The following is an 18,755-nucleotide window of genomic DNA, read 5'->3' on the forward strand; positions in this document are numbered from 1 at the left end:
TCCAGAAAATTCATTTTTGTGTGTTTTCTTTTGCAATACGGCCCTGACAGTTCTCTAACTTTGATTAGAAACATGTACTTTTTCTCAAAATTACATACTTTTTGTTGAATACCGATTTTTCAAATTCTAGTTAGAACAACTGTAATCATAGCTACAGCTACTATGACATTCAATTTTGAGCAGTCAGCAATACTGGAAAGAAGCAATTTTTCATAAACCTTTCTCTAATTTTGATTGCTAGTGTGTAATAGAGAAGATTTCAAGAGATACTTCAACATTTGGTATTGCCCCTTCATTACTAATCTGGCCGTGTTTGCTAACCTGGGAATTAAAAGCTCATTATTGATTACACGTCAGCCGAGGTGGAAGATGTCGTCCTCTGTCTGTGTGCATAGTGTAGTCCTGGGCAGAACGGAGTAACGGTGCACCTTAACGGCTGGCGGTCCTCGAAATCCAGGTGTGGGTGTTATGTATGACTACAGTTACTCCAACATAGCAGAGAGCCTAAGGGTTAGGGTCAGTGAGAAACGCAAAATGTTTCTTAGGACATTAACAGAATAAACAGTACCAAGGTAACCGGGTACAATGCACCTTCAAAAACGGAAAAACACCTTTAAACAGAACCAAACGCCTGTGAGCTGCAGAGTCAAGCAAGAAAATTAATTACATCAAATAAACACTTGATATTACTTTATCTGGAGAGAGTTTATCAGTAATTATGAGGAGGAAAAAAAAAAATCCACCAACGTAGATTTATTCCATTTCAAAGAAGGCAACAGACAAGACTCAATGAAATGGCAGCAAAGTTTGGAACAGACAGAGGCGCATACAGCAAAAGGTCAAATATATACAAAATCTTTAATCGTCAGTCATACAAACATTCTCGTCTACCCCCCCCCCCCCCCCCCCCATTAAAAAAAAAAAACAAAAAAAAAACTAATAAAGGCAGCATTCACACTTTAAACTGTACAAACATTTTTCTTCTTGTTTAGTCTTCATCCAGGGCCATTCCCGGGGGTGTAAATGACATCAAATCCCGCCATGCAAGTGACTGTCGTACGGGGCCCAGGACAGGAGGTGTGAAGGGCAGGAGGTTGTCACTCTAACGTAAAAAGAGAACAAAAAACGTCAATGCATAAACCTAAGTGGCTTCTACACGATAATCTAAAACCCAGAAGGTCAAACCAGGAACTCATTTTGGACAAACAGAATACTAGCCACTCAATGACCTTTGACCTCGATAATCATTGGATATTAACCTGTAATGCACCATTTTTTTTTTTTTTTTGCATTAACACAGCGTTATGGTAATTAAAACACACAAATATGGAGACGAGAATCGAACTAAACATTACATAAATACAAACTTTTGTTTTATTAATAATCGGCCGTTTATTTGTAATATCTAGCACTGTGATAATAGAATGTTACTTAAGGAATAAAATGGTGACTTAAAAGAAAGAAGCAGCCTTTTGTTTTGTTTTTTTGGGAACATAAGCCATCGTAACTCCAAAGTTTTTAACACTGTGATCACGGATAAGAACTTCTGTTAATGGCACTTAGAGGGGACAGTTGAGCCGTGTGGGTGCGAGGAAGTGCAGACACGTCAGAGACATCGTTGTAGTGTGTATGAGCCCCAAATATCAGACAGGGCCACTTCACCCCCTAATTAATGATCAGCAAATCCTGAAGATTCTCACATGCAGGAACAAAGCAGCTGAACTGGAGGGCTGGGTCGTGCCCGAGTGGTTTCATTGGTGAATGCTGCACCCGGACACTGGTCCCGGGTGACGTGTCGGCGGCTACAGAGGTTTCCTTCCTATAAATACTACATTGTATCTAAAGCTCGGAGGCCATTTATAATTTAAAACATGCAAAAACCGAGGACATCAGATGTGCTGCAACCACTTTGTGATATACAGTAAACCGAGTGCACTTTGCATGCTAAATACACAAGGCAGACCATACGACGGCACACAGAATCGCACTTGTGCTCTAGAATTTAGACATTAGGGAATAGAGAGGCGACTCAAAAATCTGACTGAGCAGAGTGACTGCAGGAGGCAACCATGACTAGTAACATTTTAGTGACGGTAACTAAGGAAAGAAAGAAAGAAAGGAGTTTGGTAATTCTACTCTGTTAACGGCCAAGGAAAAACAGAGCACTTTCAGGCCTGCAACCCTCTCTGCTGCATGAAAGCCATAGTTGTAGTCCAATTTCAACGTGCAGATGCCCTGTCAAACCAGGCCATTACGGAGGATGAAAAATATATAAAATTCAACTTCTATCTGCTTTTCACGAGAGAACTACTTAACAGATTTGGATCGGGTTTTTTTCTATAATTTGCTGGAACATTCCGGTTGATTTTGAGACTTCTCTCATCGTGCTAAGTAGTGCACTTGCAGTACCGATTTATATGCACGAATCTGAGAGACGCATAGCAGATGGGGCCCTCCTCAGGTGCCAGCCTTGAAGCGTGTACCTTACCTCCGCTTAGCGAACTAGAGAACTACTTAACGTGTTTTTTTCTATAATTTGCTTGAGCATTCCGGTTGATTTTTGCGACTTCTCTCATCTCGCTATGTATCATAGTTTGCTTGTGGTACTTATTTATTAGCATGAAACCAAGTGAGACGCAGCAGGCAGCGTGGCCCTCTCACGCGCTAGCCTCGGGGTGTGTACCTTACCTCCGCTTAACGAACGAGAGAACTACTTAACGGATTTGGATCGGGTTTTTCTCTATAATTTGCTGGAACATTCCGGTTGATTTTGAGACTTCTCTCATCGTGCCAAGTAGTGCACTTGCAGTACCGATTTGCGCGAATCTGAGAGACACGTAGCAGATGGGGCCCTCCTCACGTGCCAGCCTTGGAGCGTGTACCTTACCTCTGCTTAGCGAACGAGAGAACTACTTACCGTGTTTTTTTCTATAATTTGCTTGAACATTCCGGTTGATTTTTGCAACTTCTCTCCTCTCACTACGTTTCATAGTTTGCTTGTGGTACTTATTTATTAGCACAAAACCAAGTGAGATGCAGCGGGCGGCGGGGCCCTCTCATGCGCTAGTCTCGGGGCGTGTACCTTACCTCCGCTTAACAAGCGAGAGAACTACTTAACGGATTTGGATCGGGTTTTTTTTTCTATAATTTGCTGGAACATTCCGGTTGATTTCGCAAGTTCTCTCATCGTGCTAAACAGTGCACTTGCAGTACCGATTTATCTGCGTGAATCCGAGAGACACATAGCAGATGGGGCCCTCCTCACGTGCCAGCCTCTGGGCGTGTACCTTACCTCCGCTTAGCGAACGAGAGAACTACTTAACATGTTTTTTTTTCTATAATTTGCTTGAACGTTCCAGATGATTTTGTTACTTCTCTCATTGTGCTAAGTATCACAGTTCGCTTGCAGGAGCGATATATTCACACTAATCCAAGAGAGAGAGGCTGTGGGCCGAGGAGAGGGGGAAGCGTTGTTTCTATCTCTTAAACCACAGGTGTCAAACTCCGGTCCTCGAGGGCCACAGTGGCTGCATGTTTTCATTCTAACCATCTTCTTCATTAGTGAGCCGTTTTTACTGCTAATTAACTTCTTTTGCTTTAGTTTTAATTAACTTGACTCAGGCCCCTTATTGTCTCTTTTTCCTTAATTAGTAGCCAAACAAGCCACCATATAACCAACTCACCTGTGCCCATCAAACAATATCTGAAAATAAAGAAAGGTGAAGGTCTCAGTAAGGTTGGTCTCTCAGGTCACCAAAAAATTTTGATGGTGTTCTTAGAAAAAACAACAAATTTGGAAATATCTGCTGTGGCAGAATGAGAGCAGCAACAAGCCATTGAATTAAATAACGGGCAAGAATCAGTTTCTCATGAAGAGACTGTTTGGAGTGAAATTGGTTGGAGTTTGAAATCCCAGTTTAGCTGGTCATCTGTTGGCTCGTTTCACGTCTCATTTCTGTTTGGCTGCCATTTAATAAAGAAACAAATCAATTCAGAGGACTGAATCCTTAAAAACAGGGCTACTGAAATGAAGGGAAAAGGATTTAATTAGCAGCGAAAACTGGTCACTGATTAGGAAAAGGGTTAGAATGAAAACCTGCAGCCACTGCGGCCCTCCAGGACTGGAGTTGGACACCGCTGTCTTAAACAAAGCAGAGAGAATGATTCTGAGCTCTTGCCATTCAGGTTTAAACCTGTCCAAACCCGCACGACAAACGACAGCACACTCTGCCGTTTAATTTATTGCCAGTCACCGTTTCATGCAGTTGCGTTTCCCCCTCGTGCGCCGGAATCCTAAGTTTAAAAGTGGAGCAACGTGTCCATTTCAAATTTCTAGTAAAATCGAGCAAAACACCAACGGAATCTTTTCAAATGCTTACTGAGGATTACGGAGAAGACCGCATGTCTCGTGCGCGCGTGCGTTTCTCCTAAATTGAAATCTGTGTGTAAAGAGACACCTTCTGAGTCAATGGATGCAGTAAAGAAGTAAACGTCTGAGGCATTGAAACAGCCGAAAGAAACTAATCTGCTCTGCACCTTCGACCAGTGGAAGCCAAGACTGCATCTGTACGTAACTACGAATGGGGGGACAAGCGTTACAACTGTTATATAGATAATAGGAAGTTATTGTGTCAGTCTTCTTATTTAATAGACAGACCTCGTATATATTACATTCTTAGTTCAGAATCGGAATCTGATTATTTAGGTGCTCACCTACCAGGTAACGCTTATGGTTGGTCGGCCAGTCTGCAAACATCCGTCACATCCTCTCAGTTGCCAGGAACAGCTCACAGATATGTGTAAAAAATATATAAAGCATACACAACATGAGTTTCATCCATATTAGAGCTCATCAGGTGTATATGAGCTGCTTGTGGCAACTGAGAGGACGCAGGGTGGGCTGAAAGGCCCGTCCACCTGAAAACTGGAGTAGCGTACTTGTTATGCAACAACGTGAGACTTTGTAGATCACCATATTAGGGACAGCTCCTTGGCCCCTGCTTGAATGCTCATAAAAAGATACTGTAGATGGGCTTTTGCCCAAAAACACATCTCGATTCCGGAGTTTATCATCTTTTGCATGTAATATTCTATAGCTTCAGTCCACCTATCAAATATGAGCAAATCTCACTATGCGATACTGAAGTTCTACTGTTTAATTTGTCAAATAAACCACACGTGTGCACTACAATCTCAATTATGTATTATTGGTTCACGAAGAGGGATCCTTGCCTAAAATGAAAAGCTGGACTAGGAGATGTGCGCCATTTACAATATGTACGGCACAGCTCACAGAACACTCCGAATGCTCAACAGTAAGGTTATGGCAAAGATTACCCATTGTGGGCAGCACAGGTTGTTACTGGGCACAGAATGCCAAAGAGGCTCTAGAGACGTGTCTAGAAAACAGCACCGTCAAGTGAATATGTACTCATTTTTTTTTTTTTTAAATAGATCAGAAATAGAAAATATTTAACCCCAATCTGAAATATTAGTTACTGGTTCAGTTGCCAGTCATAAAGTAAGTAAGTGCACAAGACATGTAAATGTTCAAAAAACAAAAGCCAATAATCAGTGATGTCCTCAAATGTAGGCAATTAGACTCGTCATCTTCAGCCGCTGCTTTATCATTGTGCTTGTGTGAAATACATTGCAAAGGTATAATCTGCAGAAGCACTGCCCTTGTTGAGAAGTTTTGTTTCTGTTATGGTAGCAATCAACCCTTTCCGGAACACAAGTGTTGAAGTCTTGCTGCTTCCTTTCAAGAAAGGCTTTATGATCACCCTGGGATGACATCTTGTCACAGGTACAGAAGGCTCTTGTTAATCTACGTTTTGATTAGCTAGGAAGAGTAAATGATACTTACGACGGCGCCTTGGGTATCATCACCACAGGGGGTCTGAACTAGAGATGGAGGTGGGAGAGGGGAAAAAAAGGAGAGAGAAATAAATGAATACATCACAGACAGACCGGCATCAACACACACATCCTCTTTACAGTTTATGGAAATTGAAACGAAAAGTTCAAACACCTCCTGGAAGACCCAGTTCAAAATAAAACATCGGAGACGCAAAACTTTGAAGATAAATTAACAAAATGGCCTTTACAAGTCACTTACTGTAACAGTTTTTATTTACCACTAGCATTTCTAGTTTAAGGTACACGAACATTTTCAGCATTCAGGCCGAATCCCATTTCAGCACATGCAGAGACGCCCATTAATGTAACTGTGTATTAGAGCTGTCAAATTACACAAAAATTTTGATTTCCCACATTAAAAATAAGTAAACATAAATGAAAAGTTATAAATGCTACTACATGCACATTTGTATTTAACATGCTATTGTATGCTTCATTATGATTGTGTTTTGCAAACTGAGAATCGGACAGGCATTGTGCTTTTATGGCTTGTGCACGGACGCATTCTTCACAAACAAACGTGATTTTCTGTGCATGGACAGTAAGGTTTGGTATCCCACGGGTAAATTTGTTTGTAGCAGGATAATGCCAAAGCATAAGACATTGTTATGCAGGCATATTACTGTTGGTATAAAGGGGCCTTCCTTAGCTACTCTAGCATTTCAATACAACTCAAAAAAGTAAGGGCCTACAATGCCAAAGTCTGCAACGGCGCACCAAAATGTAGCCCGCTCACAGCGCAGGGGTCTCTGATGACGTTCACGAAGGGTTGGTTTCAGCCCAGCAGCAGAAGTTTTGCTTATTTATGCAACCATTCAAATGGAAGTGTGCCTCGTCACCACACATGATGATGGCATCTCGATGAATGGTTTGCAGAATGTTCACGCACAACTATCTAAGGCTCTTCCAGCGAGTTCCTGCACTACCTTCATTTTGTACGGATTGAAATGAAGGTCCTCATACAAAAATCTTCCTCAAAGACAGGTTGGAAACGCCTATGGCAGAAGCAGGTTTGCGTGCTGAATGTCTAGGAGGCTGCAAAATGGATGCCCTTACAGCTTGGATGTTTTCAGGCATTCGTACTGTCCGAGCACAGCCTGGAGATTTGTCTAAATTTAATCACCCACTGAAGAATTTGTTTTCCGATTTGGGACGTCACCATTAAGAGGAATGCCGAAGTGCGTTTGGAAGGCTCGTTGCGTAGTGATGATGGATTCGTTGTTTTTGAAGAACACTTCAACAGCGAAAGCACAGTGCGCACCAGACCAAGGTATGTTGCTGACTGAAAACGACGGGATAACTCGGCTGCCTCTACCTTGCATAATGACCTTGAGAAATGTGCTACTTCATTTTGGCTCACCCTGTATAAATTGCTTTACAATTTAAATAACTGAAAACACTAAAGGTTGCATTGTAATTTTTTTTTAAATATTACCTCCACATTCTTATTTTCTGAAACATCACATACTAACCATTCAAATATACAAATAAAAAGTAATGGAGTTTTCTGATCTTTAAATTGCAGGCATTAATATTTAAAGAATTGTTTTTTTCCTTCCAAATTTCTCCATTGGAATATTTTCTGATAAAATGAAAGCAAACACAACACATAGCTTGTTTTGCATTTGATACTTATTCAAAGATACGGCGTATCTGAAGATCAACAGGCCGAGAATTAAAAGGACAGTGCAAGCAAAATTTCCACGATGGTTTAAGTATAAAAAGGGGTTATATATGGAAATGAGGGCAGCAGCAAATATGAACACAAGTTAAAAGTAAAATGAAAGAGAAAACAGTTTCTGTCAGTCCTTTCACAATGGGAATTGGGACAGTGTCATGTTGCAATTAGGCCACTTAATGTGCCGTTATATATTCACATTTAAATTCTCCCGCGGATAAGTCAGGGCTTGATTTTATCGGATAATTTCCGATATTTGATAACGTCGGCCTTTTAAGTCGAATGTGGAAAAACCACACTATTGGTCCAAGAGATTATGATATGCCAACGGCCACCTGAGCGTAACCACGGAGCACACAGCCTTTTTTTTCCCCCCTTAAGTATTGTGCCTACGTGTCCACACAGTAATACCCGAACTATACTGAAGTGACGTTTGACCTGTTTTTTGTATCTCACGCCCTCGTAAACCTTTATCGTAACAGCATCCCTTATCTACGATGGAGCGTTCAATCAGAAGAAAATATGAAGCTGGTTTTAAATTAAAAGTCATTGAAGTGGCGAAAGAAATTGGTAACTGCGCTGCTGCAACAAAATTTGTTGTGTTAGAGAAAAAGAAAAAAAACATTTAAGTGTTGTATTTTTGAATGGGTGTATTAGGGTGTTTCATTTTTCCAAAGATGTAATTTTCATATGACTTTGCTAACGCCCCGAGTCTCAGTGATGTAAAAGATATATATGCCAAATTTCAAGAAGATTGGATAATATTTAGGGGTTGCACACATTGATCACTTTTATTTCAAACTAGTGAAATTTCTAATATTGAAGTGCTTTGTACTAATGGGCTTCTCATGTATTTCTTTCATCTGTTGCAGGTAATTGAACTTTAAAATGGGAACCAAAAGAGGAATTTGGCTGCTAGAAAAGGTGCCTAGTGGTGAGTTTTTAGGAGCTCGGCTCCCTTCAAAGGAACAAGTACTTTTAGTTTTTATTTACCATCACAAGGAAATCAAAGAAACACTTTCGGATGCTGCTAAATCTACCAGTACTAAACTACAGGAAGTGTGGAGGAAAGCAAATATCCCTGTTAAGACGGAGGAGAATATCCGTGCTGGTATACAGAAGCTGTACAAAGAATACCAAAATCTGGGTAAAGAGAAATCGAGAAACACGGAAAAAGCAAATGTGAAATGGCAGATTTGGAAAGGTGATCTCGTCGAGTTATTTGACATTTCCCGGCAAAATGTGATGGACATGACTAGCGTATCACAAGAAGATAAAGAATTTCTTAGGTCACAAAGAGAAGATCGCATGAGTTCGTCAATGAGTGGAGTAGACAAGGTTTTCGCCTTGAAAATAAGAACTAAGTGTACAAAAGAAGAAAAAAAAGATTCATATAAGAATAAACATTGCAAAAATATCGCTGAAATCAATAATAGTTATACTGGAAGATTCATCTCCATCATCATCATCAGCACCTAGTGACGAAGAGGCCGAGTTTTCGCCTCCAGCAACGAAAAAATTACGTTCAAGTCCTAGATTAAAACCTCTTGATCAGACACTCACGTCTACTTGGGATTGAGAACCGCAGAAAGAGGAATTGCTCTGATAAAAAAGTTTAACGAATTGGTCAGGGACGAACAACAAAGTTTAACGAATCGGTCAGGGACGAACAACAAAAACAATTCTTGTTGAGGGTAGTCAAGCATCACAGAAAAGTTGTCACCAAGCGAACAAAAGAAGGGATTGCATCGTTCAAAGTTGATTAATATAACACATGTTTTGCATACTACCTATTAATCTTAGTGTCTAGTTTTAATATTTTAAGTTTGTGATTTCTAGTTTTCCCAATAAAAGTAATTAACATTGAAAAATCATATTTTTTGCCTACTTTTACAAAACTGATCAAAGTGTGCAACCTCTAAATATTATCCAATCTTCTTGAAATTTGGCATATATATCTTTTATATCACTGAGACTCGGAGTGTAAGCAAAGCTTGCAAAAATTTTACATTTTATTTTTTGCCTTAGAAAATGAAACACCCTAGGGTGTATAAGTCGGTGTCTGATTTTCCGATTGACTTTTCAGGTTTCAAGACCCGACTTATATGCGAGTAAATACGGTAATTATGTGTTCACTTTTGTTGCATCATCATTGGTGGTGTCAGAACGAAAGTTTGCAGATTTCAGTATGACAAAGCTGAAGGATGAGATTTAGACCTTTGAACTTCGTTTTCAGATATTACAGGTGTTTAGAATATATCTGCATTTATTTTACAATGTCAGATTGGTATGCGACAGCTCTAATAGAAATAAAATTTGCACCAGGCATAACCCAGCATGAATGCAAAGATCAATCACAAAAGGAAAACAGACATGCACGTAAGTGCCATGGGTGTACTGGGGATTTGTTTGCACAGTTGGTGCTCCTCGTTTCACTGGTGATATGCACTCGCCTTTCGCGTTTTTCAGTACTACATACTCTTGTTGTAATTTTCAGTATCACCATTCTGTGTTTTTAAAAGGCAGAGATACCTGTACTTTGGTTGTCCTGGAAATTCTCTTCAGCGACTCTTGAGGTATCCATTATTTTAGGGGCGGGGCTGGACATTTCCACATCCTGCAGATCAGAAACACGAGAATCCTGTGGTGTCTCCTCAAGTAGAGGTGTTCTGAGCAGGGTCAACTCATAATCCTCATCACAGATGGCAGGTGTCTCAGCGATGCACCCTGTGGGATGTAGGTACTTCTCGAAATCTTTGCAGGGCTCTTCAACATTGGAACTCTTCACATAAAACAGAACACACAATGGCCAATAGATTACAAAATCGGAAAAAACAAAAACCCGTAATTCATTTCACACTTTTTCCTTAATCACTTTTCTACTCACATCTGCACTTACAGGAGTGGTGGGCGATTTCAGTTTAGTTTCAGTTTCCTCATTTACAAGGTGCATGCTAGAATGGGAAAACAAGTACAGCTGAAATATCGGAAGGAAAAAAGGAGATCTAAAACTTGCTAAAAAGAAAACTGCCAAGCTTCCTTAAACTCCAAATCATTTCGTATTAGAACTATATTTTGGTATTAGCATGAAATAACTAACTTAATTGTTTATCACAAATGACCTTTATTTCCATTTATTTGTTAAGGCAAAGCTCTTAGTCAGACATTTTACAGCTTAAAAAAAATTTCGGAATTCCGGAATCACCATGAATTGTGTGTGCCATCAATAAGGTAGATGTTAATTCTAACTTTATTTGGTCTGAAGTGTATTTGTGACAGAATAACACCGGAAAAAAAATTTCCAATAGCATCAAACAGGTTCTGGTGGTGCATCGATTCCCTGACTGATATACAGAGCACACTTAGCACTTTCTGAATCTGTAGTCTTAATAACAGAAACACAAAAATGGTGAAAATGTTTTGTTTCCAGTTGCTTTAGGGTACATCTCACTCTTTCTTATTACCTTTCCATAGCTGAACTCTGAGGTGAACATTGGACTTGTGCGTCTGGGAAGCGGCATGGAGACTCTGAACTCTGCAACGCCTCAAGAGCAGGGCACGCCAGAGCTATGGAGTTGTTGTGCTCTACTCTGTTCCGTGGAGTGGCTGCAAATTTGGAGACACTGCGTGGAGTCACTTTATATGGCGTCCTCTCAGCTGGTAAGTGAGAAAAGAAAAAAACACACATAAGAGCAAAGAGTAAAATAACAGTTTTAAACATCTGCTCAAGCAGGGGCTCCCAACTTCAATCGTGAGGATCCCTGTGATTATAGGTTTTGTTCCAACCAGCTTTACACTTCTCTTGTTGCTTTATTGCTACTTCACCCTTTATCCTCTGGAGTTTGCAGTATTACCTGCATCCTAAAAATGACAATTAACAGCAAGCAGAGAAGACACAGGTAAAATGACACTTAATAATACATTACAACAATCCACTCGAGAATGGGTCATTCAGCTCAACAAAGCTCGCTAATCCTACCCACTTAATTCTTCCAAAATAACATCAAGTGGAGTTCTGAAGGTCCCTAAAGTCCTACAGTCTACCGCACTACTTGGTCATTTATTTCATGTGTCTGTGGTTCTCTGTGTGAAGAAAAACATCCTAAGGTTTCTGTGAAATTTTCCCCCCAACAAGTTTCCAACTGTGCCCCTGTGTTCTTGATGAACTCATTTTAAAATAATCGTCTCAATCCACTGTACTAACTCCTTTCATAATTTTAAACACTTCAATCAGGTCTCCTCTTAATTTCCTTTTGTTTAAACTGTAAAGGCTCAGCTCTTTGAATTTTTCCTCATAACTCATCCCCTGTAGCCCTGGAATCAGCCAAGTTGCTCTTCTCTGGACTTTTTTAGTGCTGTTATGTCCTTTTTGTAGCCTGGAGATCAAAACTGCACCCAGTACTCCAAAAGAGGCCTCACCAGTGTGTTATAAAGCATGAGTATAACCTCCTTGGACTTGTACTCCATACATCAGGGCGTTAAATAACCCGACATTGTTAGGCTTTGTAATGGCGTCTGTCTGGTCAGTTGATAGTGTCAAGTCCACTACAACTCCTAAATCCTTCTCATGAAGTGTACTTTTGATTTTCAGACCTCCCATTGTGTATCCAAATCTAACATTTTTACTTCCAATATGTAATACTTTACTTTTACTCACATTAAATTTCATCTGCCACAAATCTGCCCAAGCCTTTATGATGTCCATGTCCCTCTGTGAGGATTTAACAGATTCTCGATTATTTATCAATCCACCCATCTTGGTATCAAACAACTTACCCAGCTTGTTACTTATACACTGTGGGCACAATTATTAGGCAAGTTGTATTTTTGGGATTAATTTTAATATGAAACAAATACAGGACCATCAGTCAATCCAAAATATTAATAAACCTGAAATGTTATGCAAAGGAAATCTGAGTGTGAACATTATCAGGGGAATACACGTGTGTGCAGAATTATTATGCAACTAAATCAAAAACTTACATTTTCCCAATCTCCCTTGTTTATTTTCATCTGTTAAAGTGAGAATAAACAACACACAATTTCCGAATAAAAATTTCTGGCATGAAAACAAACAAAAAAAAAAAAATCAGTGACCAATATAGCCGCCCTTCTTTTCAATAACAGCAATAAGCCTTCCATTCATGGAATCTGTTAGTTTCTTGATCAGTTGCCAATCAACATTTTGTGCAACCACAACCATAGCCTCCCAGACTCTGTTCAGAGAGGTGGACTGTCTTCCTTCAATGTAATTATCTCCCGTTTAAGAAGGGCTCACAAGTTCTCAATAGGGTTTAGGTCAGGTGAGGAAGGGGGTCATGTCATTATTCTGTCATCTGTAAAGCCTTTACTAGCTAGCCACGCAATGGAGTACTTTGATGCATGGGATGGAGCATTGTCCTGCAAAAAAATCATGGTTCTCTTGAAAGATGTTGACTTTTTCCTGTACCACTGCTTGAAGAAACTGTCTTCTAAAAACTGGCAGAAGGTTTGGTCTCATCAGTCCATAAAACCTTTGAAAAATCTGTCTTCAGATACTCCTTGGCCCAGTCTTGACGTTTCAGTTCGTGTGTCTTATTCAGTGGTTGTCGGGTTTCAGCTATCCTTACCTTGGCCATGTCTCTGAGCACTGAACACCTTGTACTTCTGGGCACCCCAGGTAGGTTGCAGTTCTGGAATATGACAGCACTGGAGGATAATGGGTTTCTGGTTATTTCACGTTTGATTCTTCTCAAATTTGTGGCAGTTAATTTGCGTCTTTTTTTCTCAACACGTTTCTTGTGACCCTGTTGACTATTGGCAACAAAACGCTTGATGGTTCTATGATCACGCCCCAATATCTTAGCAATTTGGAGAGTGCTGCATCCCTCTGAAAGACTTATAATTTTTGACTTTTCAGAGTCAGTTAAATCTCTTTTTTGGCCCATTTTGCCTGAGGAAGAGAAGCTGCCTAATAATTATACACACTTCGATATAGGGTGTTGGTCTCCTTAGGCCACACCCTCCCTCATTACACAAATACAGATCACCTGATACGCTTAAATCAAATAAGCATTCAAGTTTATACAGCTTGGAGATGGAATATATATATACAGTGCATCCGGAAAGTATTCACAGCGCATCACTTCTCCAAATTTTGTTATGTTACAGCCTTATTCCAAAATGGATTCAATTCACTTTTTTCTCAGAATTCTACACACAACACCCCATAATGACAACATGAAAAAAGTTTACTTGAGGTTTCTGCAAATTTATTAAAAATATAAAAACTGAGAAATCCCATGTACCTAAGTATTCACAGCCTTTGCTCAATACTTTGTCGATGCACCTTTGGCAGCAATTCCAGCCTCAAGTCTTGTTGAATATGATGCCACAAGCTTGGCACACCTATCCTTGGCCAGTTTCGCCCATTCCTCTTTGTAGCACCTCTCAAGCTCCATTAGGTTGGATGGGAAGTGTCGGTGCACAGCCATTTTAAGATCTCTCCAGAGATGTTCAATCAGATTCAAGTCTGGGCTCTGGCTGGGCCACTCAAGGACATTCACAGAGTTGTCCTGAAGCCACTCCTTTGATATCTTGGCTGTGTGCTTAGGGTCATAGTCCTGCTGAAAGATGAACCGTTGCCCCAGTCTGCGGTCAAGAGTGCTCTGGAGCAGGTTTTCATCCAGGATGTCTCTGTACATTGCTGAAATCATCTTTCCCTTTATCCCAACTAGTCTCTCAGTTCCTGCTGCTGAAAAACATCCCCACAGCATGATGCTGCCACCATGTTTCACTGTAGGGATGGTATTGGCCTGGTGATGAGCGGTGCCTGGTTTCCTCCAAACTTGACGCCTGGCATTCACACCAAAGAGTTCAACCTTTGTCTCAACAGACCAGAGAATTTTCTTTCTCATGGTCTGAGAGTCCTTCAGGTGCCTTTGGGCAAACTCCCGGCGGGCTGCCATGTGCCGTTTACTAAGGAGTGGCTTCCGTCTGGCCACTCTACCATACAGGCCTGATTGGTGGATTGCTGAAGAGATGGTTGTCCTTCTGGAAGGTTCTCCTCTATCCACAGAGGACCTCTGGTGCTCTGACAGAGTGATGATATGGTCAAAATACTCACTTGCCTAATAATTGTGCACACAGTGTATTCTTATCCAAATCACTTGTATGATAACACTGAATGTCGAAAGGCTGCAACTACTAGAGTGTCAGACCCTGTGTAGGGGATACTTTAAACTTTCCAGCAGACATACTGTATGTCAGGTGATAGGCTTTTAGCTGGAGTTTGGTCAAGACAAACAGGAGTGCAGTGTATGCTGGGAGACCTAGAACACAAAGTGGGAGTGTAACAGAGTCCTCACACTTGAGCTGGGTGACGAATGAGTTTGCCGCTTATGAACTTGGATGAGGAGGACATTTTTCCAACATTTTCTTTGTTTTTTCACATACATACTTTCAATGAGTTTTGAGAAGTTGGAAAATGTCAGTGGACGCAGCTAGTAGAGGTAAGAAGCAACAGGGTGTCTGATTAGGCAAAAGGGTGGGGAACAAAACTGACACCTTCAGAAAATAATTTTCATTGGGTTGCAATGAAGAATAAGAGCCAACCGAGAATGTTAACTAGAGTTTTACTGTTGCTATTGGGAGTACGTGAAGATTTAACCCACCATGACTGTAAGACTTTATGCATCAGTTTGTAGTTGCTGGAATTGGGTTTAATATAAATTATGGAAAAAAAAATTATATATATATATATATATATTATATATTATATATATATAAAAAAAATTATATATACAGTTGACCCTTGATATATGACTGGCCGGACATGCGAACAACTTGTTTTATGACCAAAATTTTTGTTTTGAATTACGACCAACATCTTGCGTTACGACCTGAATGCGGTCACGTGTATCCGCTTGTGCGACTGTAAACAAACAGCCGAGAGAGTTTGTAAGCGTCAGTCAGAGCTCAGATACATGTGTTTGTGGACGTAATTTCGGTCAGTGCAGTGCTTTATATAAATTCATTTCGATAACTGCTAAGGAAGGAAGTGAAGGTAACGAAGGTAAAGAAAGCGATCACAATCAAAACGAAGAAGGAAATCGTGTGGAAATATGAGAGTGGCGTTCGTGTGACTGATCTTGCTGATATGTACAACATGTCGAAATCCACCATCTCGAAAATTTTACAAAGAAAAGATTTGTATAAGGAAACTCCTTCCAAACAATAACCACCTTCCATTTCATTCTCCTCCTCCTTCCTTCCTGCAAGCCAAAGATGTCAACTTAAATGGTGAGTACAGTATGAAATTGTTGTTTCTGGTAGACTAGGCACTTTTTTTTAATAACTTTTTGGTTAGTACATTAGAAAAAGTATTGGTGTTTTTGGTAAATTATGCACATTATACAACCCTTTTCTATTAAAAAAAAGTTAAGTAAGTGTTGCTGTGGGTGGTTCGGAACACATTAAGGGCATTTCCATTATTTCTTATGGGAAAAATAGTCTTGACTTACAACCAACTTGAGTTACAACCAGCCCTCGCGAACGAATTGAGTTCCTAAGTCAAGGGTCCACTGTGTATGTATATATTTATGTTAAAAGAAAATCTTAAAATGAGACTATTGCCAAGAGATTTTTTCAAGTCCCACCCTCTTCTCAACCATTTTCAACCACACACACAGTCCTCTCACCTCTCATTCATGTGAATGCTTTTGTCAGACACAGTTCCTGCTCTCTCAGTTCTTATCAATTTTTACATTTTCCTCACTTTAAATTCCCAATAAAAGAAGACTTATTATGTCCAAATCTTATTGAAGAATTTCATCTTGAAGGGTTATCAACAGAAGAAATGAGTACACGGACAATCCTAGCAACTGAAGTCAAACTGTAGTAGACAAAGAATCAGTGAAATAATAGCCAGCTTGATCTAAAAGCAAATAAAAGCAAACGTTTGGTGGGAAATGAAAACCTGAAGACACAGAGGAGCCTTCAAGAATGAAGTTGAGGACCACCACACCAAACAGTGCAACATTCTTCTAAATGAGAAAGCACTAAAACCCACAACTCCACCCCCCACCCCCCTATTTTTCACATAATTAAAAATCAAGAAGCACCACAAAAGAATAATAATAAAAAAAAAAACCCTCACCAAAGCCAATTTTTGCAGGACTTTCGACCTTGAAGAATCCGGCATCAAACACAACCACGGGCACAGGAGACTCACTAACACTCGATGCCGCTTGCTTCCGTGCCTTCATGGCAGCTTTCACTGCTGCCAGTCGGCTCTTGGCTGCCGCTGTGCTGGCACCCTCCGTCTTCAAGGGTTTGGATGCTACTGCTTTCTGTAGAGGATGGAGGAGACGGCAATACTTTTTAATAAACAAACAACTTAATATGAAACCCAAGTCCATTTAAGCTTAGCTATAAATTAGTTTACATTGTTTGTGATACGTCTGTTCCATGATCAGTATCTTTCACCCAGAAGGTTCATTTATAATATTTCTAAAAAACACTACTTGCTCCACTCTCCAGTTCTGTATTTTTTCCCCACAAAATCCTTTTTGTATACAATAGTGTTATATCCACAAAAAGCCCCAACAATGGCCATGCTTGAAGAACAGAAGTGTCAAGAAGCATGCATACAGGTTTATACAAAAAGGGACAGTCAGTGCCAAGTCGGGGGACCTGCTGTATTCATCCAGAAGCAAAAGTGTAGAATGAGAGGCAAAAGCAATGCCAACAGGACCCAACTGCTCAAACTACAGCACCAAGGTAGAAGACACAGCCACTACAGCACAGCAAACCCAGACAGCCAGCCTGTCCTCCATGACGGTGACCTATCTGTGCTGCACACGGTCTCTACCACCCAACTGCGTTGACTAGGATATCGAGTACTTTAGGACAGTCCAATGCTGGATCCTGTCACACTGTGATATTAAAAGGCATGAAGAGGTGAACACATTGGGTAAGATGGGTGTACATAACGAACACCCAGGTTTAGAGATGTGACCAGTTGGTCATGTTGAATTTCAGGACTAAGCACAATAAACTGAAATTGCACCTTGCTCTGTGCCTCGTATGCCCCTGTGAAGCAGCAGCAGCAGACGTCCAAAAAGGCTGCAGGAGCCTCCAGCCTTTGATGGAAGAAAGTTGACCATAACTATACCACCACTGGAGAAACCATGCAGTCTCAAGAGCTGGACCTCCAAGTACAGCCAGTGAAAAACAAGATGACAGAACTGCTTATTTTGCGAATATATACATATACGAGGGGGGACCCAAAAATACGATATATATATATATATATATATATTTTTTTTTTAATCGTATATTTCTCAGAACAGTTCCAAAATGTAATCACCCTCAAAATACTCTCCTTGAGATTTAATACACTTGTCCCACTGCTTTTTTCCCCATTGTTCAAAACTGTTCTGAAACTCTTGCAAAGTGATGGCCTTCAGTGCCTCCGTCGTTTGCTTCTTGAGCTCCTCTACATCCTGAAAACACTTCCCTTTAAGGTCCCAGTTTGTTTTTGGAAAAAAGAAAAAATTGTAGGGTGCAAGGTCCGGGGAGTAGGAGGGTGAGAAACGGTTATTGTCCCGTTTTTCATGAGAAACTGCTGCACACTCATTGCTGTGTTGTCGTGATGTAGAAGCCACTCGCCGGATTGCCACAATTCAGGTTATTTTCTCTGCACTGCAGCACACAAACGCTTGGGCACTTCAGGACGCCACTTGGCCAAATGATGCAGAGGGCAGTCTACTACACGCATTGTCACACACGTGCGATTGGGAAACAGCTGAAGGTCTTAAATGATAGAAATTCTACGCCAGAACAGGGGGCGGTGGAGTGTGCGGTCTCTCTCAGTCTCTTGCAGACCATTAACGGGAAATTCCACACAGTTCCTGTGCCGCTGATGTCATCATTGATGCCGCACTTCCCGTACTGCCCTTTAAAACTGCAATCTTGCCTCAATACAAACCAGTTCTGTTTGTGGACTCCGCTCTAGGAACATCTCTGTTCAAATTTAAATAAGTTTTGCAGCCAGGAAACAATATACGGGAGGCAGCCCCAAACCTTTACGATGCCTGTGAGTCGTTATTGTGACAGCACCTAGTGGCAAACGACGGAACTAACGTCCCTCCAGAAAAAAAAACTCCCATTATTTTTG

The 18,755-nt window shown here is 40.6% G+C and overlaps 1 protein-coding gene across 1 annotated transcript in view; it reads right to left on the reverse strand.

Annotated features, from left to right (window-relative positions):
- Positions 1–738: 738 nt before the first annotated feature.
- dlgap5 (discs, large (Drosophila) homolog-associated protein 5) overlaps positions 739–18,755 on the reverse strand; it is a 48,471-nt gene continuing 30,454 nt past the window's right edge. The window contains exons 13-18 of the mRNA XM_028815130.2: positions 16,734–16,926; positions 11,062–11,254; positions 10,485–10,551; positions 10,130–10,379; positions 5,867–5,904; positions 739–1,102 (exon numbers count right to left, since the gene is read on the reverse strand). Coding sequence (XP_028670963.1) covers positions 989–1,102; positions 5,867–5,904; positions 10,130–10,379; positions 10,485–10,551; positions 11,062–11,254; positions 16,734–16,926 — 855 coding nt within the window. The 3' untranslated portion in view covers positions 739–988. The remainder of the gene's footprint in view (positions 1,103–5,866; positions 5,905–10,129; positions 10,380–10,484; positions 10,552–11,061; positions 11,255–16,733; positions 16,927–18,755) is intronic.

This window comes from Erpetoichthys calabaricus, chromosome 12 (assembly GCF_900747795.2).
Source record: "Erpetoichthys calabaricus chromosome 12, fErpCal1.3, whole genome shotgun sequence".
Classification (NCBI taxonomy): Eukaryota; Metazoa; Chordata; class Cladistia; order Polypteriformes; family Polypteridae; genus Erpetoichthys; species Erpetoichthys calabaricus.